The sequence below is a fragment of the Danio aesculapii genome, chromosome 21 (assembly GCF_903798145.1).
Source record: "Danio aesculapii chromosome 21, fDanAes4.1, whole genome shotgun sequence".
NCBI lineage: Eukaryota > Metazoa > Chordata > Actinopteri > Cypriniformes > Danionidae > Danio > Danio aesculapii.
In genome coordinates this window covers 27,748,868-27,776,786 of record NC_079455.1, presented here as the reverse complement: position 1 = coordinate 27,776,786, position 27,919 = coordinate 27,748,868, and the positions used below count along the sequence as shown (strand labels likewise).

Below are 27,919 nucleotides of genomic sequence, written 5' to 3'. Positions count from 1 at the left end.
AAAAACACCTAGTATTTTGGCAGCAAGATAAAAATAATCTACGGTTTCATCATAAATACAGAAATTTAAAATACTAAAGTAGTGCTAGAAGTAAAACTCTTAAAACTGCTTACATAAAAAACAGTTCATAGAAAAAGAAGACAAAACAAAAAAGTTTCTGGCAGATTTAAACAAGGAAATCCTTGTGTATTTTTGAAACAAACTCATGCGCTTCAGACAAAAGGCGCAGACAATCTGAAAGCTTTAAAAAAAATGTTGAAACATATAAATACAAAGTAACAAGGTGACAAATGAATGGAGTTGCTTTAAAGTTTGGTGATTGAAGCTCAGGGCAGTAAGGTGCTTTTTTGAACTGACCCAGGACCAGCTTTTCTTTCCGAATCCACGATTAAACCCTCAAAAGCATCAAACTGGAGTCTCATAGGTGTCTAAGGGCGACTCTGATTGACTTGCAGTAAGGCAGTGGGGTTGAGAGGTTAAAGTTCAGATTTCCAACTCCGCCATGGCCCGCTCCAGAGGGTCAGTGCTCCAGTAGTCGTGGTCCCAACCCAGGAACCAGCCGGTGAAGGTGGGAGGCTCAAAGCCCTGTTTAATCTTCACTATAGCTGTGCGTGGGTCACGGTTGGCTGGGTCGCTCTCGATGTATCGGGCAGCTGGAGAGGAAAATCGATTCAGATTTAGAAAATACATAAACAAGCTCAAACATTTTTCTTGTTTTTTTTCTTTACTGCCACCTGGTGGACTGTGGCATGAATAACACTATTAATTAATAAGAAAAAAAAAAACAATGGCAAAGTACACTACTGTAATAAACACACAACCAAATCAAGAAATAAGGTCTATTTTGTACATTAAACTCAGATTAATGTTGTGTAAAATATTCTGTTATGTTGCTCACTTATATACTGCAGAAGAAATCGAATCTATAATAGTAATTGAATCAGTAGAGCTAAATTAGATTTAGGCATTATACAGTGCATACTGGTGATGGTGATTCAGTATAATGAGCCTCACCTGAAGTCATTGCCTCAGTTTTCTCCTCATCATGAGCTTCATTACCAATCCAAACAAACACCTGCAAAACACATTAAAATTTGTTACCCAGCAGGTACCATGATATCAAACTGACATCACATATTTGCCAAGACTTGATCAAGGTAATGCATAACATCATTTTGAATTCAGTTTGGATGGCAATTTCTTCCAAGATCTGTCCTCACTGCTTATAACGTTTATGTTTGTTAACTTGCTGAATACACCTTTCCTTCATTTCCAAAATTAACCTTGTCCCTGCATTTGATAACCTTTATAATTACTGGATATTAGGTTTGATTTGATTATTTGATCTGTTTTTTATTAGTTTGTTTTATGTCAATTTTATGTTTTCAATTAACATGATTTGCCTTCTGGGAATTTTCAAGATTCTGTATTTAAAAGATGTTAAAGTCTAAAGTGCCATTTACATGTCATGATTACCAGCGATCTCTAACCACCAGAGGTCGCTGGTAAGAACTCACTTTCACATGGACTACATCTTCTAAACTACAAATTCAGTCAGGCCACACACACACCTGCTCCAAGTCTCCACTGATTGGACTCCCACAGCTGATGCTGCTTCTGGACTAATCACACACACTACTTTAGCAGCACACACACTCACTTCCTTGCCGAGTCTTGTTATCTGTAAAGTGGCATTTCAACGCGTTGTCTTGTTCTTGTTTCTCTGTGTCTTTGACCTTAGCCTTGTTTGCCAAGTTTGTCTGTTTGTCCCTGTTCACTGCCTGCCTTCCGACCTCTCGCCTGTTGTAGTGACTATGATTCTGGATTTGCCTTTATTCATCTGTTTGTACCCGTGTTGACCCTTGCTTGCCTGACTACCGAATAAACCTGCACTTGGATCCTAACATTGTCTCTGTCATCCACGTGTTACATTACACTAGAGAATTTTTCTCTGTCTAAAATGCTTGATACGTGACTATTCACGCTCACTGAGTATCTGCATATTTTGCCAGCATCCATTCTTACAGCCTGCCCTTATATAATGGTCATACGAGATGGGCTTGACGAATCAGGGAACATTATGCAATAGTCCAGAAGACTAATCAGAGAGAGATTGTGAATAGTCATGCATTAAACGTTTGCATTTCAGTCCTTCTATACACTGAAAATAGTGGTGTTCTGTTTTTAACTAAAATGGGGTTTTTAGTATTTTCAAAATGCACCATTTTCACAGGTTAAAAACGCCATAGTAGTGTGAACACCAGGCATAACCAGAACCAAATGTGTTTTAAAATAAAAACACTAGTGTAAACTGCACATTAGTATCATGCTTGTTTTGGCTTGATTGCCGTTTACACTAGTGCATTATTTTTAAATCCTTGAGTTTTAAAACATTTTAAAAGTTCATAAGGGCGGCACGGTGGCTCAGTGGTGTCGCCTCACAGCAAGATGGTCGCTGGTTCGAGTCCCGACTGAGTTAGTTGGTGTTTCTGTGAGGAGTTTGCATGTTCTGCCCGTGTTGCTGTGGGTTTCCTCCAGGTGCTCCGTTTCCCCCACGTCCAAAGACATGTGGTATAGGAGAACTGAATAAACTAAATTGGCTGTGGTGTATATGTGTGCATGTGAGTGTATATGGGTGTTTCCCAGTACAGGGTTGCAGCTGGAAGGGCATTTGCTGTGTTAAACATATGCTGAATAAGTTGGCAGTTCATTTCACTGTGGGGACCCTTGATGAATAAAGGGACTAAGCTGAAGGAAAATAAATTAATGAAAAGTTCATAAGTTATGTCTGGGATTTCACACTACTATGGCATCTTTGGCTAGCTAAAACACTGTGTTTTGAAAAAGCTGAAGAGCCTTCTTACTTTGAAATTGCTGATGTTGGGTTTCAGTTTAGATAGACTGAAATGCAGATATTTAAATACAGATGCACAGCAATCCATAATCACTCTCTGATTGGTCATCCAGACGACTGTGTATTGTTTCCTGATTCATTCATTTTCCTCTCATATGATCATTATACAAGTGGTAGATGGCAAGTATGGATGCCAGCAAAATACACGCATGCCCAGTGAGCGTCAATAGTCATGTTTGATGCATTTGACACTGTATGGTGTTAATGGAGGTCATTGTTCTGAAACGCTGTAAAAACAACAAGGGAAGTTTATTTATAAACTAATTTTGAGAGGATCATGTGCTTATGATGGGTCCAGAGCTGGTCCCACTATAAATAACCCGAGTTTCTTACCTAGTATCTATGTCTTGAAGAATCCCCCCTCCCACCCCTACTCCTCCCTCCTTTTTTCTAGATTGGGCGACATGGCGGCCCAGTGGTTTAGCACTGTTGCCTCACAGCAAGATTGTCACTGGGTTAAAGTCCTTACTGGACCAGTCGACATTTCTGTGTGTAGTTTGCATGTTCTCCCCTGTGCTTGTGGGGGTTTCCCACAGGTTCCCTGGTTTCCACAATTTAAGTAATTTGACCATACCAAATTGGCACTATAGACGAGCTCTTAGTAAGCAGTATAGCTATCCCTATAATCTGTCATTATCCATAAACAAGTCGGGGGAGTTCATCGAGATCTACCTGAGCTCAAACTCCCCTTTCGCACTGCTAATGGGAGGGAGCCCAGGGCTCAAGGATCTTATAAGCTCAGGGCTTTCTCAGAGGACAGCATGCTAAACAAGCTTTATTGTCAATAATCAGCTAAGTGTGAACTCTTGAATGCCATTTAAAACTTAAATGCACTAGTGTAAATGCAGCCTAAATATTGATGAATATCATAAATAGTTTTTGCACTGATTCTTCTTCCATTTGGAAACAGTATTGAATCAAATGAGATTCAGGAGTTGCCAGGATAGCTTCTATAGTTACCGTAATCTATGTAGGCAGATTCACACAACTACACAATCATGTTTCATCACAGGCAGTCATTTAAAACTGCATTTGTGATACAAAAACATTTTTGCAAGCTACACTGAACTGTTTCTAGGTCATGTGCTTCCACTGATGTGAATGTGAGCAGATTTCTCTCTGCTAATGTTTGAACACTATGTAAAGTAGAGAAACTCTGTTAATGTAGTGGGTTTACCTGATCCCAGGTGTCAAGGATCATGACATCATCTGTAGCCAGGTCTTCTTGGGTCATCTCTCCAGGTACTTCTTCAATCTGCATGAACAGCAACACATCTGTATTGGCTGACTCTCTCAAACTTATCTATATCTCACACAACACCGACACGATAATCAGTCAAATGTCCAGGTGTTACTCACAATAAAACGGCCAGTTTTGTTCGAGCAGGCAAACAGTCGTGGTGGGTGGGCATTCATTTTGTTCTTAAGCCTGGAGGATGTGCGATAATCAGCCTTTCCTCCCAGAGCATCCCAGAAGCCACCTGAAGTAGAAGTATATATAGAGTTTAATTATGAGGATCACAGATGTACAAACAAACAACAACAAAAAAAAAACTAAATAATTACTACTAATAACTAAATAATGCAATTAAAATATTATATTGTATTAAAAATGACCACTATTTTTTTTATTTGCATTCCATTGTTTTATTATTAATTTTTTTAATTAGTTAAACTGAATATTTAACAAAAAAAATTAAACTACATCATAAGTCACATGCACTAACATTATACATTAATTAAACATTAAAGTGTCCCATTTATGCCATTTTCACGATCCCTAATTGAATTTTGGAGGTCTCCTAGAGGGTTTACTTATATATAATTTATATTTAAAAAGCATAACCAGGCACTTTAAAAGCTTCAGTCCCAAAAAATATGTAAATTTCATCTTCAAAAGTTCTTCTGTGTTCCATGATAGAAATAAAATAATACATGTTTGGTATGACACAATGATATTGTAAACTAAGAAAGAGCTTTAATGAACTAATCCTTTAAAGATGTTCTCACCATCCTCTCCTCCTTCACTCAACTCAGAGGGAGACACTCCAAGGATGTCACAGAGCTGCTGTGCGCCACGTTTCTCTATGTCACTTGCTCCTTGACCAATCCATATGAAAGAGGCAGCTGGGGTCACCAGGACAAAGGCATCATTGGAATTCAGATTAGAAGATACAGCGTCAATCTGAAGGAACAGTGGTCAAAATCAGAAAGTATCATCATGACATGAAAGCCAACGTGCGTTGATCTCTTGACTTAAAAGAGATCCTTGTTCCATTAAAGGGATGGTTCACCCAAATATCAAACAAATTACCTCATGATTTACTCTCCATCATGTGGTTTTAAACCTTTATGAGTTTCTATCTTCTGTTTTAACACAAAATAAGGTAATTTGAAGCATGCTGGTTGCTGGTACTCACTGACCTCCATAGAAGCAAACAGAAATTGATGGATGTCGATTTGAGTCCCAACATTTTTCAAATTACCTTATTTTGTGTTCAACAGAAGAAAAAAAAAATCACATTTTAAACAAGATAAAGGTGAGTAAATAATACTATGAGTTTCATTTTTTTGGAGAACTATCCCTCTAAAATATCATAAAAAATTCAATGATTAAAACATCAACCTCATTATAAACAAAGCATGTACTCACTGACTCTCACTGCCTACACTGGATGCAAGTGTTACATCAAAAGCTAACAGAAGTGCTTATAATCAGACACATTGCTTTACAGATGTGCATTGCATTTCTGATGTTTACATGCTTTTTGCAGAACATTTGACTGCAGATTGTTTTAAGACCAAGAAAATTTTGTTAAAAGACAAAGCAGTCAGATGTTTAGCAAGTCACAGCCACTGCACCTGATATGTATGCTAATAATTTCAGAATTCTTTGTCTACGAATTATGATTTTATGTGGATAATGTTGATAAGTCAAATCAGTTACTGCAATACAACATAGTGAAACATAAAGAAGTGTTGATGCTGTTTCTTATGCAATGACATTAGCCAATAAAAACATTGTCCAAACTTTAAAAAACCCGCCCCTTAAAACCAGACCTTTTCACAAAAATGGTAATAGTAGTTTGAAAATAATAATAGTAGTACTGGAAACAATAGTTTTTCAGCAAATGTACTTGCTCTTTTATGTTAAAGACATTATTAACATTGTAAGTTAACCATACTGACATAATTTAAAAAATCCATGTCATGACCCCTTTAAAACTTGCCCCTTAATATTAGACACTGACCTCCACCGCCCGAGTGCACCCTGCTGAATTTGAGCGCACTTGAAACAGTCGAGTCTCAGCTGGCGCTGTCTGACCACCTTCTCTGGAGGTGCCACCCTTGTGTACCACCATAGGTTGTCCACCGAACAGACTCATGAGGTGAGCAGGTTCTTTACCCTGGACCACACGTACCTGGATGGATGTACATTAAATGGAGGATAACAGGATGTCAATGCTTACACAAAACTTTTACAGATTATACTGATATATAGTACATAAATCATGGAAACCATATTGACACAACTGGATATTAAAGAGGCTTTGTTTGAGGATTGCATTTAATTCCACAAGGTGGCAGTGTTGCGCTCACTGTGTGGAATGTGGGACCAATGCCACATTCCCAGCATCCTTTGTGGTTAGCATGATATGAGTGGGCATTAGTCATCAACAAAATGGTACTTTTACATTTTATGACCCAAACTCTCCAAACATTTAGGCTTTGTTATTATCTGCTGATTACATTGTTGTACAGATTTAAATCTAACATTTGCTCTTTGTGTTATAAGTACGATAAGAGTAGCAAGTAAATAAGAGTAAAATTGTGAAATATTAATACAATTTGACATTTTCTTTAGCAACATATGATGTGATTTATCTGTGATGGGAAATCTAAAATTAAAATTAAAACTTTTTGTGACCAAAAAAATAAATAAAAATAATAAAAATAATTAGGCCCAATCCAAATTCTATTTTTTGTACCCCTACCCCTTGAAATAGAGTGTAAAGGGGAAGGGCTTTAAAATGTACCCCTAAGAAATGGGACATCACTACAGCACCTGCACACGTCATCATAGTATGTCATCAAGATCTCTTGCTTCATATGAGACCAAGGATCGAGACTGCTGTAGTGATTCCAGTTGCATTATTTTGAGGTGTTTATCTTCAGGAAATCACTGAAGGCATATATCATATTATCATAACCATATAATGCGGCAATGTAGTAACTGTACTGTGCATTTACACCGTGGCCATATTCATCTATATAAACACACAAAAATACCATTAACATTATACCTGACACTGTAAAAAGCTCATTCTCAGCCACTAGACTTTTTTGACAGGGTATTCGAGTGTCATCAAGTGACTGAATGTTGTGGGACCGCTATATAGGAGTTATTATTAGGGATTATAGATAGCGAAATTTAGCTTTTTTTTTTTAAAGCATGACGGTAAAACACGAACGCGGTTATGAATGTATTAAAACATGCTTGTTTGTTGCAAAAATTCATAATGATGACAAAAAAATAATAATTTGCGCATCTCCTGACTTCCGTCAGCAGCCATGCTGCTATTGTAGCTGGTGTTATTCTGGGAAATTTTCTTACCCCAAGTGTGGTCCTGAAAAATTTCGGTTAAGAGGGGTATTTAGCCCTTTCCCTTAACCCTGCGCCTTCAAGCTAGAGAATTGGGACACCCCTACCCCTTCACGTGAATGTGCAAAACGAGGCGTAGGGGTAAGGGGAAGGGCTAAGGGGTAAAATTGGAAGTGGGCCTTACTGTCACTTTGAACTTTAATTAAACCTTTAATAAAAGCATTTATTTATTTTAAAAATACAAATAAATGTAAAAATAATGTAACCCAAACTTTGTATGCTATTGTATACTGGACCAAACCATTCCCTAGATATTGACCACCCCAACTACATTCACATGCTAAATATGCTTTCCCCCCTTCATTTCTACAAAACTTTCATTTCCACGGTAGAACTGTAAATGACAGCATGCATAAATCCAGTCACAAAAATAAACATTACACATCAACTAGTTCAAAACATAACTGTGAATGCACAATGGAGCATTTCTGTTAATGTTCACATGCTCACTCTGGAAATCTGGAAATGTGGAAGACAGTTAGTTTCTTGTGCACAAACTATGAAATAACAACATAAACACAAAACAGACACAAATACAAGGCATAAACAGGGATAGTGTGCGTGTCAGTGTACAGAGCCTTACAGAAAACAATTCTCTTTTTTACATACTGATTATGCACACAACAGTAAAATCATGAATTTAACTACAGTCTGTAATGAATTTAATAAAGTTTAGTTCTACATGATGTTGTTACATCATGAAGTAAAATGAGAATACATTCCCCCATTATTTTTATATTTTATATTATTCTGTGGAGAAAATTTCAGGCTCTGTACAGGAGCATGCTATCCTGAGATATTGATACCTGAGTAGTAAGGGGAGCACCAGCCATCTACAGCAGGATGTTGGATATGAATAAATGACAGGAAGGAAAGACATAGAAGTGGATGTTGGTTTAACAGATGGAAAAATCAGCGAAGGTCATTGCAAAAGGCAATTATGGCAGAATGAAGGCAAGCTATGTGAAGCAACAGGAGGAACCTGTACAGGAGGAATGAAGCTTGAACTTGGTCAATATAAAATTAAAAGCTTTATTCACTTTATTTACTGTGCACATTAGTGTACTGTAAGTAACTCAAACATCAAAATAATTGTTTATCAAATAATATTTCATCAAAATTAGAGATAAACTTAGATTAAAACTTGTGCTAATTTGACAACACTTTAATAATGTGAATCTTTTTTGTTAAGTACTTAGCTGTTGTGCAAATTTACCTTCCAATTCAACTAATAATGATTTCTATTTCATATGGCTGATAACCAAGAAAATTTAAAGCTACTGTATATACTGTACTATTTTGTCAAAAATAAATAAGCATCTAAAAACTTAAATTAATACCTTCAAACGCTAAAAGTGAATTTAGATAATTACAGCATTACATTATTAAAAAAGCTTTTAACATTGATATTACTGATGTTTCTATAGATTAAGTGAATGTTAAGCGATGGCACAAATGAAGCTATACAATGTAGTACACTATGTATCTAGTGTAGTATTGTCCTGCATTTATTTACACTTTACTTATGTAAGATCTAAAACAGACTGTAAATACAGTAGTCAACATTTGTTGTGGTTCAAAACCTTTGATCAAAGTTGTCCTAAAACTACTGAACAATACTCATTCTTTTCATAGGACAAGTATTTTGATCCACATGTTGACTACTGTAGTGTTTCATGATGGCTTCAACTTAAATAACAGAACTGCAAGACTACTTTTAATGTAATGAGCTCTCAATAACAAATTCAGCATGACGTAACATATACGAATCTGTACACATACATAAGTGGATCAAGTGGTTTGTTCATAAGCATTACCTGCACAGGTCCACCTCCAAGCTCATCATCCAGCTGGGCACCCAAGATAGCAGATGCCCCGATCTCATCTTGTGTAGAGTCTGCCCCCTGCCTGTGAGAGATACCATACGTCAACAGTCAAAAAAAAAAAAACCTAAACAATAATAATTAAATAGTTAAATGAAAATATGTAGCTAAGATGTACCAGATGTAGATAATGTGACCCTGTCTGCCACCATGACGGTAATTGTATAGGATAATGTAACTGTCTCCACCATAAAACTGGCCGTAAGTAGATGGGTCAACTGGAACTTTGTCTGAACCTTCAATACGCCAGATCTAAAATGTCAGGTGACATATTAATACCCTCATTGCATTTGTATACATAACTTCAGGTCACATGCAGTGTGTGTGTGCTTTACTAACTGACCTGTTTTTCTCCATTGCCATCGTCGATCATTCCATGTTGGGCGGCCATTGCTGGTGAATCGTGCAGAGTTGAAGCGTCAAATGGCACCTTTTCAATCTTAGCAATGCTGTTTGAGACGTATGCTACACCCATGCCCTCTGTCTGGTCCACATCACGCCAGTTTTTGAAGAATTGTTTAAATAGAGGTGTTTCACCCATTTCTGGAAGAATCTGAACCTGTGTGTGTTTGGGGTAGCCCATTTTTTTGATGAACTCATCTGCTGCCTTCATGGCGGCCTTTCTCTCTTCCATATTGGCATCCTTGCCTTTAAGATAAACAATGGCATGTCAAAAAAAGCCTAAAAAAAAAAAAAGGAAAAAGGCTTTTGTTTGTATTGGTTAATGGGATTTACCTTTCCAAACAAAGATCTTGCCATCTGAGCCATGATCCAGGATGAAACAGTCACTTGATTCTAGTGCACTCTGGGTGAAGGGGTTTTCAGCGGCCACCAGGGCAATCGCCATGTCTCCGCTGGCGTCGGAGACCTTAAAAGTACATTTCACACAATAATTAAAACAGCATCATCATTTATTTACCCTGGTGTTCCTAATGTTATATGACCTTCACTAATCTTGTACCAAAAAACGTCCTGCTTGACCATTCATGCAATAGCAGTAAATACACAAGAATTTATTCACAAACCATTCTTTTCCATTAAATAATATTTTACAATAAATAGTTTCTATAGTATCACATTCTCCTTATTCTTGTAGTCATTTAATACCATGTAAACATTTGTGTCACCTTAAATAAAATCTCTACAATTTTGTTGTATTTTATCTATAATGACAATAAAGCAACCAATAAGCTTAAAAAAAAATCAAAGCATTTAAAAAAAAAGAAAAATACCACTGTATGATGAAATATGGATGTAAAATGTGCAATATGTACCAGTGCTTCCCACAGGTTTGAAATATACTTGTGGTAGCAGGCGAATTGAAACACACCTTTTACCCATGTCACATAAATAGTTAACTACAGATGACAAACAGAAAAATGTGATTTTATTACGACACTGTTATAAACATTTTCTTTTCAATGGGTTAAAGTTGTTAAGTAAAAAGCCTTTGCTATTTCTTTTACTTTTATCCTATTTAGGAGCCATGTGCACCCACTGACAGGTAGAGGCTGCTCTCTCTCTAAAATTGCTTTATTGGCATTTTGTTTAGTATTGCCAAAGCATTTTATATATTCACAGTTATAAGTCAGAATTATTAGTCCCTGTTTATTTTTTCCCCCAATTTTTGTTTAACGGAGAGAAGATTTTCTCAACACATTTCTAAACATAATAGTATTAATACCTAATTTCTAATAACTGATTTCTTTTACCTTTGCCACGATGACAGTAAATAATATTTTACTAGATGTTTTTCAAGACACTTTTATACAGCCTCAAGTGACATTCAAAGGCTTAACTAGGTTAATTAGGTTAACTAGGCAGGTTAGGGTAATTAGGCAAGTTATTGTATAATGATGGTTTGTTCTGTAGACTATCGAAAAAATGTAGCTTTAAGGGGCTAATAATTTTGACCATAAAAGGGTTTTTAAAAACTGCTTTTATTCTTGCCAAAATAAAATAAGACTTTCTCCAGAAGAAAAAATATTATCAGACATACTGTGAAAATTTCCTTGCTCTGTTAAACATCATTTGGGAAATATTTAAAAGAGAAGTAAAAATTCAAAGAGGGGCTAATAATTCTGACTTCAACTGTATATATAAAGTATGTAATATATTAACACCATTAATATAATAAAATATACAGCAAATGAAAATAAATGACAGGAAAAAAGGAATGAAAACAGACAATATTGCTAAAAATTATAATTACAAGATTAAAAGTGTAGATTATTCAAATAAGGCAAATTAAATAATTGCCCATTTCTAATGGTGTACAAATATTTAGCAGCCAGTATAGATGTCATTTTGTCCTCTCCGAGTATATGGTAAAGTTAACTTGAGTCATTTATCAAATAATTCATCATTTAATGTTTCTCTCACGGATGTGCATGCGCAGTTAGCTGCGAAAAGGTAATGCAAAAACGCATACAAAGAACAGCAACTTTAGAAAGCAAAAGCCCAATCCCAGACATTTTAGGAGATTCAAAAACTACGGTTGGACACATCTTGGCACAAAAGGTGCGTCTCTGTGGGTCTGCAAAGCACGTGAGATTGAGTGAGTGTTGACTGTTCTCACACGCACACAGAACCAGCAGTAGGAAACATGCAGAGCGAGAGAACCACTGGTTAATCGATGGTGAATGTTTAGCTTTCTTGGGCAGATACAAAAAAAAATGGCCCGCCCAAAAAATGGCCCACCCAAGTATAGTCTATGCGTGGGAAGCACTGTGTACTGTACCAAGTGTTCTGCAGGTATACAAGGGTTTTGTGAAAACAAATGGAAATTTATTGTACAATGTAGCAAGAAACATGAATTCTCAGGCAATTCACTGTAATTTATTACACTGTAAAAAAATGAATAATAAAATAAAAAAAAAACTATCTTGACTACTGGTCTATGCCCATGACTATTTTAACACCTGAGTTTACTCCTACTCACCTACCAAATATCTACCATCTACTCTACTCAGTCCATATGCTTGACTCTTTGAGGTAAATATACTGAGAATAATATAATATACTTAGAATGGTGCACAAACTCAAACAGCAAGAACATTTGTTAAATAAATAAACAGGGTTGACATTCACTAACATTACTTTTCCTTTATACAGTTCGAAACATTTAATGATGTAATGCATTTACTGCGAGCATAGTCCTTTTACCACATTAGTCTGATTAAGCTCCAGCAGGTACCTTGTAGAGTTTGGCCATCTTTCTGTTGGAGGCATCAGCCTTGACATCATCAGATGCTCCTTCAGGCAGGTCTGGTTTTTCTCCCAGAACCTACAATCACATAGATAAACCATGTTTTCAGTATATGCCTAAGCTGATGTTAAACACTATTGATTTCTGGTGTTCTTACCTCCAACATCTTCTCACGTTCCACTCCTTCATCACAAACATACACACGGGCACGTCCACTGCGTTCGTTGTCTCGAATGCCCTTTGCAAGCTGAGTAGCTTTCAGCTTCTCAAAGCGGTTACTCTTAGAACCACACCACTGGTAGATTTCCTTTAAAAACACCCAGAGCAAACAAGATTATTTTGGAGATTTGGACCTTTTTAGATTTCTTTCACAGCCTTTACACATTATACACACATTGCCCAAGTCCAGAATGAAGCAGTCTCCCTGGTTAAAGCTGTCCCAGCTGACTGGCACTTCTGTAGCTCTGACAACTCGCCGGCCTTTGACTTGTAGCACTCGCTGCATTACAACTTCATTGGTGACCACATGCTTGAATCCAGATGCAACTCCACCTTGCTGTAAAACAACAGATAATGTTATAATTTAAAAGATAAAATGTGTAATTTAACGTTCAGAAATATTACCATTTAATTTATTACATTTTCTTTTTACAACTGGATTTAAGATTTTTGAATACCTTAACTAAATGAAGGAATACACATCGCTGTTTACACCAAATTGTTTAAATCTGTTTCTTTTGTCCATTTTCCTGATTTCTCTGAGCAGAGGGTCTATCAAATTAATTTTAAAGTCAAGTTTACTTCAATATCGCCTTTCACAATAATTATCATTCCAAAGCAGCTTTACAAAAGGTGCAGATTATTACAATATTAATCAAACTAATTGGTCAAAGTAGTGGACAGTATAAACATAGTTAACCTGCAATTATACAGTTTATAGTGTACTTCCAAAAATTGAACTCTACGTGTATAATACATGTTCAATGCTGTGTATTTGTGTATTAAGTGGTTGTTGATCTCAGATGGTTGGCATCATCTCTTCAAGTCTTCATAAAGGTGAAGTATGAAAGGGCTTATTCTGATCTTTCAATGAAATATTATGGAATAGGTTTGCACAAGTTATATTGAACACAAAATGAGACAATGTAAAACAATATAATGAGCAGCAGCTTTCATTTCTGCTCTGATAGCCAATTATACTATGGCAAATGATGTGGCTTTGAATAAGGACTGGTAAGAGAAGATTGAACACTATGAAGGGAACACTATACTGTCAGTGGGTGGCGTCTTTCGGATGAGACGTTAAACTGAGGTCCTGACTCTGTGGTCATTAAATGTCCCATGGCACTTCTTGTAAAAGTAGGGGTGTAACCCCGGTGTCCTGGCCAATGTCCCTCAATCAGGCCCTACGATCATGGCCTCCCAATCATCCCCATCCACCAAATTGGCTCTATCACTGTCTCTTCACTCCACCTACAGCTGGTGTGTGATGAGAGCACTGGCGCTGTTGTCCTGTGGCTGCCATCGCATCATCCAGGTGGATGCTGCACACTGGTGGTGGAGTGGAGAGACCTCTCTCATGATTGTGAAGCACTTTGGGTGTATCGCCATACACAATAAATGCGCTATATAAATACACCTTACATAAACTATGACAGTTTGTGTTCATTGAAAAGTAAGAATGATTAAACCCATATCAAACAGTCCCTTAAAGTGACATCGCTTCTTCAGTGTCGGGTTCAGGCATGCTTTGCACTCACACGAAAGCGTAACGTGCCAAAGCCCAACCAAACCTTGCTCAGGCACACCTCTTCCAACCAAGCCAGGGCTGGCCAACTGAACCACACCTGAGCTTGATTCGGAGCACTCACACTTGTCAAACAAACCGGGAGATGCGCATGGGCACCGTTTGGATAGCATAGTGTGAGTAGGCCCTAAGTCACATTGAACTGGCTAAAAGGAACAGTTCAGGTAACTGAAAATTCTGTTATCATTTCCTTGCCCTTTACTTGTTCCAAACCTGTTCAACTATCTTCTGGTAAACACAAAAAATATTTTGAAGAAAGCTGAAAACCTGTGGACTTTGAAAAACAATTGACTCCTAAAGGATTTAGTTTTCCTACTATGAAAGTCAAAGCTTACAGGTTTTCATATTTTAACATATCTTCTTTTGTGTTCAACAAAAGAAAGAAACTCATAAACGTTTGAAACCGCTCAAAAGAGAGTAAATAGTCAATTAAAACAGAGTAAATATTCAGAATAAAAAAAATCAAGCTGAATCGTATATTTACGAAAAAAAATAGATGAAAGATGGTTACACTTTTTGTTTTTTAAGGCGTTAAACTAACATAAACATATATTGCCATGAGTTCTACTGTTTTACATTGTGAACACCTTTATTTGTCATTATTTGCAAACTTCAGAGTCACTTTCCATTTGTCCTGCCAACCACTGAATCACTCACCATGTACTGCAGCCCTTTCTTAAAATATCCCAGGAAAGCTTTAGACTCATGGCCTTGAACTTCACGGTACTGAATGGGCTTTCCACCCAAATAGTCATCCATTTGCACAGTGAAAATGGCAGCCGACCCACTCTCATCTTGCGTACAGTAGTCACCTGCCAGTGGACAGAAAACACTTTACAGTATACAGTAGGTGAAGCATTCAATATCTCAACCCTCTCGCTGGAAATGAGTAAGAATGGCAGTAAAATAAATGCGCAGAATTCTGAATCTCTTTAACAAGGAACTGATCTCTTACCCAGCCAAAAGTGGAGGTCATACTGTAGGTTGCCAGAAGTTTGCTTGATAGTTTTGAGGACAACATAAGCGTCGCCAGTGTAAAACCCTCCATAGAGATTCTCAGGAACTGCAACCAAATCAAACTTCTCAATTCTCCACACCTGGAGGCCAGGCTCCTTGCCTGCTCGCTCAAACTCAGGGTGGTACACCATAATGTCTAGAGAAACAAAACAAACAGTTCATTCTGGAGTCATTTTTAACACCAGGCCAAAGGATGCTGGGTTTTCTTCACATCTCACGCCACTCATATTAGTCTAGTGCTGAGGGATAACACCAGCTAATACGGTATAATCATGTAGTGCTGATCCAGTCTGTAATTTGAGTTAATGTCTTTATTTTCATACTTGTTGCAACAGTTTCACTAACTGGACAAATGCAGATTAAGAGATTATATAATAAAACACTGTAATTTACATGTTTTAATAGACTCCAATAGGTTATGTACTGTAAGACTAAAACACTTTTTTCACTTTAACTGAAATTTTTTGCTAACATCTGATATTTTCCTGTCAAAACAACAACAACAACAACAGTACAAATAAAAGCACAATGTGTATTTTTTAGTATCCAAAGAACTAACTTTGACTGACAGGTGATTTGAATTGACTAATCGTAGTGCTGATATTTTTGACATCCACCAACCACAGAGTGTAGCAGAAGAATATTAGTGGACCTAAAAAATAAAGAGAAAAGATTCTCTTCCCATGGGACTTGAAAATGTAAAGACCAGACACACAGACTGCCTGGGGAAAACACACAATTCATGTCTGCTCTTGTCATAAAAATCCATTCCGGAAAGAAGTTCACAGAAAAAGAGGCAGCAGAAAGTGCACAATGCTTGTTATCTTTATTTTACAAATGCATATTTTGTTGTTATTATGAGCATACACTAATGTAGACCCTTAAACTTTGCTATTTTAGGTTGTACAGACAAGAGTGAGACCTAATCATTTGCATAGTATTTTAAAGGGATAGTTCCCCCTAAAATGAAAACTTACTCTGGATTTACTCACCCTCAAGTGCTTCCAAACTATTAGGATCCTTTGAACACTAAAGAAGATCTCTTGAAGAAAGCTAGAAACCTGAAACCATCAACTTCCACAGTATTTGTTATTCCTACTATGGAAGTCAACAATTACAGGTTTATTTCTTCAAAATATATTAAAGATATATTGTAATATCCTCAATCTCCCAATTGATCCAAGCGATGCAGTAGTTCAATTTTACCCTGTGACTTCTTGGATGCAGCTTCTCTCATAATTTTATTTTCACATTCCAAATCCAAATATATACTTGAAATGCACATTTGACTGCATAATACACCCAGTGAACTTGACTATAAAAATCCAGTGGTTGGGAGTTTCCTTTTGTGGTGATGGACAATTGGGTTGGATGCAGGAAAAGGAAGCGCTGTGACTAATGCTGTTGGAGTGACAGTGCCAACCGTGGACACAGCCTGACTGGATCCTTCATACCACCGGCCCTCGCATATAAACACTTGCCAGCTCTTAATGTGGCGAGGGCCTAAAAGAGGGTGAGCATGTCAGCTGAGCTGAACACCCACTTTTGGGGTGAGACATGATGAAGTTTGGAATGGTTTAGACATGAGTCATTCAGAAATGAAATGGTAGCCTTGTGAGTTTTTTTCACGTACCACAAAACATTCCACAGAGAGAAAAAAAATGGTGTTCATTCAAGAAGGCAGCTGTGTTTGAGAAAGGATCAATATTCACTATTCATCCATCACAATTAACTTAGAGTAGCTGTGGTTTAGTATTTATTAACATTACGAAACAGCAAACTGGAGGAGAGAAACAGTCTCTAAACTCAAACAATCTAAAAAGAGTGGTCTTTTTATTAGTCTAAGAAAGGATGAAAACTACATACAATTCCAAATATGGTGATCTACATTCTACTCTACCAATTTAATGATCTGTTTGAATGAAATGTAAAAGATAAATTAGTACCATTCAAGTTTGGGGTGTGTAAGAATTAGGGGTGTAATGGATGACAAATCTCATGGTTAGGATCACATTATGGTTTTTTATTCATGGATTAGACCATTTTTTGGATCAACCAAAAAAAGGGGAGAAGACACTGTAATTTGCTTTCCATTTTTACAAAAACAGTACTACAAGAAACTTTTGGTTTTAACAAACTGAACTTAGAACCTGTCATTTTATTAAAAATAAAATGAAGAAATAATCAGCTGAATAAAAATAAACTGTAAAATATTCAGTTCTGTGAAAAATTTGCTGTTACTACTACTGTTGCTGATAACGCTAAATGCAGAAATCTATTATAATTTGTACAACCCCAATTTATTTTTAATCTCATTTTTTAAATAAATGATTCAGTTATTCACTCACTGTTTCATAGCTAGATGTGTCATTTTTGAAGAATTATTCAGTGGCATATTTTTGATGGCTGGTTGTCCCCATTTATTGGTTTAATAATGTAATTGCTGCCTACAACTTTAATTTTTGAGTTTTATTAAATGAATATGACAGTGATTTTAATCTTTCCCATAAACATTAGTGGTTTTATCTAAACTAATAAACTGTTATCCCAGTACTTCTGTGTTATTTGACTGTTTGTAACTTCATAACTAACTCAAAAGACTTAAGACTGAATCTCTTTCTAGATTTTTGTTTCTCCAACACAGATTTGAATGCAGCGATTCGAAGGATTAATAAACATATGCAAATCACCATCATTTATCATTTATGTTGCGTGGGTGTTTTTAATGTATTTAATTTTAATGAATAATTGTGCAGCTTACCTTTAATGCAGGCCAAACAAGTAGTGACAGAAAACTCTTTAATAGCCTAAAAAACCCACCACATCCCAAATAACCCACCACAACTTCATTATTGATCATTATATTTTACAGGAAAGCCTAAATGCTTTCATACATGTGATTTGAATGACACGAGAGGCGATCTCTCTGCGATCGTTAGAAATTTAGGATTACAAGCCAAAAAAAAAAAGGATTAATCTGTGGACCACGTGTGTTCCGAACCGTCAACTGTGATCCATTACACCCCTAGTAGGAATTAAAAACTAAACTTAATTTAATTAAACAAGAAAACAATTTTCTTATTTAGAAACGAAACTAAACTTATTTATAATTTGCACACAATTACTAATCTGTTACAATTACAATTACTAACAATTACCTAAACTGTTTTCAATGCAATAAATGTTTTTTTAAGCACAAAAGGATCTGAAGGATCATGTGACACCAAAGACCAATGGTTGCAAAAAATTCAGCTTTAAAATTTTTAAATATAAAACAGATTTTTTAATAACAGAAAACAGTTAATTTAAATGACTATACCTAAAAACTACTTTATTTTACCGCATTTAATCCACTGTAATATTTATCAAATAAATCCAGCCTTGATGAATTAATACAGATCCAGGTTTTCAAAATAGATTAATTAGGGGACATTAAATTATATGTTCAATTCAAGCTTATTTGTAAAGTGTTTTTCACAACAGTTAATGTTTCAAAGCAGCTTTACAGAAGGTGCACATTATTGTATTACCAAAATCGGAAACGTTAAGTTATTAATTACCATAACTTTATTAGTTGCTAATTACTAAATACTAACTAACAATTAACTAATAGCTTTTAAAATTTAAAGATATTTTATGCACTGAAAAAAAGTGTTGCATGCAAAACTGTTGCAAACAATTTATTTGTGTTGAATTTAAACAAACAATTTAAATTGAGCAATGTTCAACTTAATTTGTTTGTTTAAATTCAGCCCAAATAAATTGTTTACAACCACTTAACGTAAAAAAATTTAGTAAATCCAAGGAATCATCTTAGAATAATTTTTTTCAGTGTACAAGCAGTTATCCTGCAGTAATATTGTATACTGGTGATGCCATTATGAACATGTTCAATGAATTGTTTTTGCGTATTAAGTGTATGTGTTGTTCTTGAAGTCTTTGATGGTTGGCATGATCTCTTTACAGGTCTTATAAATAGTTGATATACAGTACAGTATATACAGTCATTAAACTGATTGATTACTAACATTGAACAGCTAAATCATGAATAAAATCGACCAATCCAACATAATCTCATGGCAATTCGTAACTTTTTGATTTAGTGGCTAATTCGTGTGAATTGGTACGATATCATTCGTACAGTTTAGTATAATTTGCTTATCCCCCAATGACAGTTGCATTTAGGGGTGGGGTTTGCTGCCACGCCTTCTTTTTAAAATCGTACATTATTAAAATTGTACATTTTTAAAATCGTACATTATTATATGTTGGAACTCGCCACTAAACTGACAAAACGTAAAATAGTTACATTTCCTCATAAGATCAGGCTGGATCTATAATAATGTGCACATTTTGTATAGCTGCTTTGGAAAATGCTATACAAATAAACTTGAATTGAACAAAAATAAAATTAACCACATTTTAAAATCATGATGCTAAGGTTTTTTTCTTTGTACACTTATGACACAATACAAGATAACATACCATGCTTGCTATTTAAACACTGCAGAAGCACTTCAGTTGTCACCACATATTCCCCGACACCTCCTATATTAGACCAAACTGCTCCCAGACAACATATGCTTCACAATCAGGCAACTATTTTAAGCCAGACACAGGCACGCTGCGAAACAAGTGTTGATAAAGAACCCGATATTGAACAAACATCCCGCTTTCATTTGCTCCACTTCAGCTGTTGTGCTATCAGCATGTACACTAAAGTGGATGCCTTGTGATCTGGAACTGATTTCCAAAGATCTACCCAAGTACATAAAGGGATATGGAATCATCTGAAAGCTCTTTTGAACACAAGCTTTAGTGTGACAGAAAGGCTAATTAAACAGAACACTGTCTGTTATTTATTGCCCCAGTTTAATCTCTCGAGACTTGCATGAAATATTTAGCATACATCAGGCTATTCTGAACTAAACACACACCATCATCATCTTGTGGATGTACAGTACTGATGAGGTTGCTGCCTGTCTGCTGGCCCACAGGGGACTATAAATAGCCTAGGTCATGTGACATTTGCTTACGGGTCAAAAAGGGAGGGAGAGGTTTCTGGGAAGAGCCTGTGTACAGTCACTGAATAGGCCTTAATAGAGTTTGTAGGATGGATGACTGCTAAATATTTACTGTATTAATATCTTGCATCTTCTGAGATTCCTAAGTGTGCATTTTCTAAATGCATGTTGTTCATAATACATCCATGCGTATATTTATTTGTTTTTATACAGACATTATAAATTGCATTTTAAAAGTGATCTAAAACTCATTCATTCATTTTCTTCCCGGCGTAGTCCCTTTATTAGTCTGGGCTCACCACAGCAGAATGAACCCCCAACTTATCCAGCATATGTTTTATGCAGCGGATGTCCTTCCAGCTGCAATCCATCTCTGGGAAACATCCATACACACTCATTCACAATCATACACTACGGACAATTTAGCCTATACCCAATTCACCTGTACTGCATGTCACGTGGGTTTTCCAGAGGAAACCCACGTGAATGTAGGGAGAACATGCAAACTCCACACAGAAACGCCAACTGACCCAGCCGAGGCTCGAACCAGCGTCCTTCGTGCTGTGAGGCGACAGCACTACCTACTGCGCCACTGCGTCGCCCTATGATCTAAAACTTTACAAGCAAAACTTTTGAAACTTACATTCTAACAAGGACCACTGACAACAAACCAACTTCAACAACTGACGTTATCACAGCAAAGAAGACACAAAGTCCTTGACATATTTTATTCTGTTTCAAAAGTCACATAAAATTTGAACACATGCATTCCCAGCTTGTACAAAAAGTTTAGAACGTTTTGAAAAAGTATTACTAATTCCCTCACAGCAAGAAGGTTGCTGGTTCGAGTCCCGGCTGGGTCAGTTGGCATGTCTGTGTGGAGTTTGCATGTTTTCCCTGTGTTTGTGTGGGTTTCCTCCCGGTGCTCCGGTTTGCCCCACAGTCCAAAGACAAACTAATTGAATAAACTAAACTGTCCGTAGTGTTTGAGTGTGAATATGAGAATGTATGGGTTTCCCAGTACTGGGATAAATACCCTGATAAATAAAGGGACTAAGCCAAAGGAAAATTAATGAATAATAATAATAATAATTTACAAACCATTAAATATTAAACCTCAATATTACCTCAATTGTATGGTTTTGGGAAAAATTACATTCAACATTAGTAGTTTTAACATGCCACCAACAAAGCTAAAAGATATGTCAGTAGAGAGACTTACATAGAGCATTACAGTTTCATTTAAAAACAATATGGTTATGCAAACATTAAAGGTTCAAGACACCCTTGAGTACTTTAGGATTTTAACAGATTTATGTGTGTTGAGCATCAGTTAAGACAACATTAGCACCTGTCAGCTTTAATTGTGGGGAAAACTGAATAATTTTTTAGAGCGGGATCAAAATTCATGATGTAGCACGGATCTGCCTGTCCATTGATGACGTGTTGGTTTCTCATTATTATTCATAGCGGAGTTTTCTTATCCTATGAGAAGACCCTGCTTCTCAATTATTCATGACTACACATGCTTTCTGAAAGCAAGGCAGACCTGCCAAGCTGTGAGACCGCTTCCACGCATGGTATGTGTTTGTTTCCATGATCCACAGGCTTTGTTTATTTTTTTCCTGCGATGCTGTCAGGGCCGATACAGCAAAGCCATTGGTTTGCAGCAAGCATTTCTGTCGAGAGAGCTGTATGAGGATCAGAGAAACTCAATTATCAGTTGAGTTTGTTACCATTCAGACACATCGCCTGTATGTGCTGCTGTGTTTACCTACAGTATGTTTAAAATCCTTCAAATTAGCAGAAGGGCTAATGGTTGAAATTGATAGGGCAAGAGACCTGCTGCACGGTTCCACTGTGTCCGCATTCAGACCCAGGGATAGAGGAGGAGAGAAGTCCTCCTCATTTATAGTGTTTATATAAAAATGATTATCTTTATGATGATATAACAAATTGTGGTTATGTGTATAAGAAATTACGAATAACACATGTAGCAGGGCATTAAATTACATACTATTTATTTCTTTGCATTTTAACTTTGTAAACTATAAAATCATGGGTCTCCTCACTGTTTGTGTCTCATTTTGTGAGCCAGCTGACAGTTGTTCGCTCCCCCTTTTTCCCCTGCTCTGCTGACCACGCCCACTCCTCCCTCAGCTCACAGCACTCTACGCCTATCATGAAGCATTTTTTTTTAATTCTGAGGTAGCCTTGATCTGAAAGAGGGAGGTTTCATGGCCCTTTAATGGAACACTCAATTTTACCATTTCATGTTGTCTGAATAAAAAAAAAAAAAAAAAAAAAAACATGAGACAAAACATTTCAGGAAAACAATGTTAATCTGTAAATTATGTTTTTGTGGTAAATATGAAACTTCAGTTAAAATGTTCTGTTAATGTTACTGGAAATGTTCATAAATTTTGAGAATGTTCCCTCTTAACTGGATAGGTCCTAAATCTGCTAAATGCTTAGCCTGTGCTTCCAACGTGAATTTAACTTAACAACTGTGTATTATAAAGTAATTCATGTGTTTTGACATAATCCTCAGTCTGGAAGAGCAGACTAAATCATCTTCCTTTTTTCCTGGAGAAATGCCTGAGGTGAAGGAACTACTGGGATGACTCCAACTTTCCATATATGCATTTCTTCCTACACCTTTTACCAAGCACCAAAGCTCCTGAGATAATATCTTAGCATGGAGTCTCCACTGATTCAAAGCATTGTCCAAGCCCTTGACTGCACCCTGTGTTTACCCAAAACGAAAACAGCTTAACCAGTGACTGCACTTGTAATGTTTCCTAGTCGAGCCCTGTATGAAATCACAGAACTTGAGAACTGCAATTTTGTGTAAAGAAGAACATGCAAGAGTTCAAAGTCTGAGCTATAAAGATTGTCAGACTGTTTCTCTCACATTGTTATGGCTGAAACTTCCTTGTTTAATTTAATGGTGACGCATGCAAACTTCAGCATAATGAAAAAACCTTTGTTTATTATCGAAACACAAACTGATTATATTTTAGATTAAATCAGAATCTTCATAAAAAGCAAGGGTCATGAGATGTTGAGGAAAAACAAACACAGTTAAAACATTCCATCTGACTTCAGTGATTTTGGCTCCTTTTCTAGACTTTGAACATATCAGGACTCTTGCTGTTTATGGAAGGTCAGATGCACAGATTTAATCTAAAATATCTTCTTTTGTGTTCTAAAGATGAATGAAGGTCTCAGGGATCGGATCGAAATGACAGTGAGTAATTAATACCAGAATCTGTACATATGAGTGCTATTACTAGCTCTCATGTGCAATATTTTTTGTTCTTTTTCAAATATTTTTTAAGCGATATTTAACGGAGCAAGGATATTTTCACTGTATTTTTTTTATAATATATTTATAATATATTTTTTCCCCAATTTCTGTTTAACGGAGAGAAGATTTTTTCAACACATTTCTAAGCATAATAGTTTGTTAAAGGCCTTACTAGGTTAATTAGGTTAACTAGGCAGGATAAGGTAATTAGGCAATTGTATAATGATGGTTTGTTCTGTAGACTATCAAGTAAAAAAATATAGCTTAAAGGGGCTAATAATATTGTTTTTTAAAAATGAAAAACTGCTTTTCTTCTAGCCGAAATAAAACAAATAATAATTCTTCAGAAGAAAAAATATTATCAGACATAATGTGAAAATTTCCTTGTTCTGTTAAACATCATTTGGAAAATATTTTTTAAAAATTATTCAAAGGAGGTTTAATAATTCTGAGGTCTTTAAAACAAATGCACTTTAGTCTGAATACAAGTATTTTGAAAAATATCTAGTAAAATATTATATACTGTCATCATGGCAAAGATAAAATAAATCAGTTATTCAAAATTATTATGTTTAAAAATGTCTTCTTTAAAAAAAATCTTCTCTCAATTAAACAGAACTTGGGAAAAAATATAAAATAATTAAAATTGAACAGGAGGGCTACTAATTCTGACTTCAACTGTATTATCTGCATGACATTCCATACATTAAAGGTCACCAGAGCAGAATGAACCAACAACTATTTTGGCATATGTTTTACGCAGCGGATGCCCTTCCAGCCGCAACCCAATACTGGAAAAAACCATACACGGTCTCATACACAACGGTCAATTTAGTTTATTCAGTTCACCTATACCGAATGTCTTTGGACTGTGGGGGAAACCAGAGCACCTGGAGGAAACCCACACGGGAAGAATTCCACACAGAAATGCCAGCTGGCCCAGCAGGGACTCAAACCAGCAACCTTATTGCTGTGAGACAACAGTGCTTACCACTGAGCCACCGTGACACCAATTTGCATGACAATAAATATAACACAAAGTGTTTTAAAGAATAGTTTCTCTCCTTCCAACAGAAACAAAGTAAATAGTACTCTCACTGGACTCTGTAATTCTTGTAATCATAGGTCTGTGCATATATAGGTGTGTTTGGATTAAAACAACCATGAGGAAATGCTAGTATGTTATTAGTATGTGTGTGTGTGCGTGCATGTGTGTGTGGGTGTGTTTGGATTAGAAGACCCATGAAAAAATGCCAGTATGTTATCATTATGTGTGTATCTATGTGTAAAGGTGTGTTTGGATGGCATTTTATGAAAAAAAAGGATTTTTCTATTTATAAATGAAAGAAAACAACAACAACAACACTGATTTGTTTTGTGCATTAATAAAATATATACAAGTATAATATACAAAATCAACATGATTTCTGTCATTATTTAACTAAGGTTGCGGCAGTTTTTTAACAAACACGGAAGGTGTTTCTTGTGTCGCTTCCTCTTTCTTTACAGCATCTTTACCACAAACCATGTTTGTCTCAGTTGTGTGTGTTTCTATGGTAACAAGTGATAATTATGCACAAGGGGCTGAGGATGAGTAATCAAAAGTAGAAATACACACCACATGACATACAGTACCATTCAAAATATACAAGTTTCTCTAATGGCCACAGCATGTAAATAATAAAAAATAAATGTAAAAAATAAATGTCTTAACATCTGCTTTAGTTATATCATCATATAAAGTGTTTTGAGAATAACATTAAAAAGGATAGGTTGAGGATAAGGAGAAATCGATCCAAAAATCAATAACATAGGCCTGCTCTTCTTAATGCACGTGACAGATCAATCCTGCACACTGCGCACTTCCAGACATCCCGTTTTACCGCATTATTAAACGGCGCATCCAGATATTCCGAATCTTTCCATATATGGCTTTGTTTCAATTCTTAATACGAAGAGAGCAGCTTTGTAAAAATTATTCAATAATAATGCACGACCTACACATACTGGAACGGTTTTAGTTTGAGTTCTTGGCGTGTCCCGTTAGAAAGTGTCACTCCTGTGGAAACATTAGGCACAAAGAGACGCTTGTGGAAAGTAACACTTCAGTGTTGTTTACAGTGAGGTAAACCGTCACGTTATTGCTGACTTGGAAATTTTGTTGGTTGTTTGAATGTAAAATAGATGTAAAATATAACAGACTTACCTTTAGTTGAATTACTGGAGTCTGTCTAAAAATCAAATGCAGAATGTTTCGTGTAGACAGGGCAACACCCCTCTGTTTGAGACAGGCTGCTCAAATAATCCTCAATCAGGGGGGGATCCTGCTGGACATTTAAACCACTCCCATCTAACAACGGGACAAGGCAAATCACTGCCACCTACTGCGCTGCGTGGATACTACGCTCAGAACTTCTCTAAACTTTAGCAGGGTAACCATAGCTTCCTTCAAAAACAAGTTGTTGTTATTGCTGTAACTATTTATTACTCACTTGTATGTGGGTGTCATTTTGCAGTCTTGTTTTTTCTGTCATTTTCAGTGATTCAGTTCTCGTGTGATGTCTGGCAACATGATACATTCATAGTTATTATTAATGTAACTAAATAATGTCATAGCTACAAAATAAATAACTAATTTAAATAATATTTTCCAACCTAAACAGTACACCAGGCTATACGGCAGATAATCGAGATAATTTATAGGCTACTACTGTACACAGCTTACCTTTTTAAAAAAACACTCACCGGCCAATTTATTAAATACACCATACTAGTACCGAGTTGGACCCCCTTTTGCCTTCAGAACTGGCTTAATCCTTTGTGGCATACATTCAACAAGATACTGGAAATATTCATCAGAGATTTTGGTCCATATTGACATGATAGCATCACGCAGTTGCTGCAATAGGAGTGGTACCCGGTGTGGTCTTCTGCTGCTGTTGCCCATCATCCTCAAGGTTTGGCCGTGTTGTGCGTTAAAAGATCCTCTTCTGCATACCTTGGTTGTAACGAGTGGCTTTTTGAAGTTACTGTTGTCTTTCTGTCAGCTCTAACCAGTCTGGCCATTCTCATCAGCAGTTTCTGATACTCCGCCCGTTTGGCACCAACAACCATGCCACGTTCAAAGTCACTTAGTGTAAATCACCTTACTACCCCATTCTGATGCTCGGTTTGAACTGCAGCAGATCGTCTTGGCCATTTCTACTTTACATGCGTAAATGCATTGAGTTGCTGCCATGTCACTGGCTGATTAGACATTTGCGTTAATTAGCAGTTGGACAGGTGTCCGGGAAGTGTATATAGTTATAGGGGACTTATTTATTATTTAGACTGTTGACAAGGACAGCATTTGCTGGGTAGATTTTAAAACATTGTAGCTGATTTAAGCAGGTTAATTTCTGGATAGGACCATCTTAGAACCAGAACATAAACAGCAAAGAACCAGCTTAAGCCAATTTAAATCAGCAGCAATCATTCAAAACCTACCTAACCAGCATATGCTGTTTTTTTTTCAACAGTGTATAGTGTAAATATATGCTTACCATGAAGCACTGTTGGGGAAAGTTACTTTTGAAAGTAATGAATTACAATATTGAGTTACTCCACAGAAAAGTAACTAGTTGCTTTACTTAGTTACTTTTTATGGTTACTTTTTTATTAGTTACTTTTTTATGGTTTTATGTTACTTTTAAGTTACTTTCGCTTTGAGTGCTTTTGAGTTACTCTGCGATTAACACACTGTATAACCTACACCTTAATCTTTCACCTTTAAAAAGCATATAAAAACAGTAAATTAGAATAATTTTATCTTCTGAGAATGTGCTGCTGACCCCAGAGCTATAGATGCCGTATATACGGATTAATGAAAGTTAGAGCAATGCATTTGATACTTTTGTACATTTTTTCTTTTTAGTTAAGTAAAATCACTGTACATTGAGAAAATCTCCTTTTCTTTTTTTCAATGTGTTCAAAATAATGAGAAAATACTTCCATCGCAGAAATGTAAAGCTCTGGCCTGTTCCAGCAATGACCAAATTCTCTCATTGAGTGTGTAATTCAATGTGACCACATTAATATTAATTTAGCAATTTTA

General features: G+C 36.2%; 1 protein-coding gene across 2 annotated transcripts; it reads right to left on the bottom strand.

Annotated features, from left to right (window-relative positions):
• Positions 1–154: 154 nt before the first annotated feature.
• gsna (gelsolin a) lies at positions 155–26,141 on the bottom strand. Of its 2 annotated transcripts, XM_056446343.1 has the most exons (17): positions 26,033–26,141; positions 15,431–15,628; positions 15,133–15,287; positions 13,063–13,224; positions 12,826–12,975; positions 12,657–12,746; positions 10,196–10,328; positions 9,804–10,108; positions 9,579–9,712; positions 9,395–9,485; positions 8,384–8,410; positions 6,166–6,336; positions 4,925–5,099; positions 4,274–4,395; positions 4,092–4,169; positions 1,015–1,075; positions 155–653 (listed from the first exon to the last, which is right to left on the bottom strand). In XM_056446343.1, exons 2-17 carry the CDS (start codon positions 15,621–15,623, stop codon positions 484–486), a joined length of 2,217 nt encoding a protein of 738 aa, XP_056302318.1. In that variant the 5' UTR covers positions 15,624–15,628; positions 26,033–26,141; the 3' UTR covers positions 155–483. The 2 variants fall into 2 exon arrangements, with proteins under 2 accessions (XP_056302318.1, XP_056302319.1); XM_056446344.1 differs by lacking the exon at positions 8,384–8,410.
• Positions 26,142–27,919: the final 1,778 nt, after the last annotated feature.

Coding starts and splice junctions, on each gene's coding strand:
- gsna (XM_056446343.1), bottom strand. CDS start 15,623: ATGGTGTACCACCCTGAGTTTGAGCGAGCAGGCAAGGAGCCTGGCCTC. Junction 6,337..8,383: donor GTGCTCCCCTTACTACTCAG/GTATCAATATCT, acceptor ACATCCATCCAG/GTACGTGTGGTCCAGGGTAA. Junction 1,076..4,091: donor TCCTTGACACCTGGGATCAG/GTAAACCCACTA, acceptor TGTGTTTTGCAG/GTGTTTGTTTGGATTGGTAA.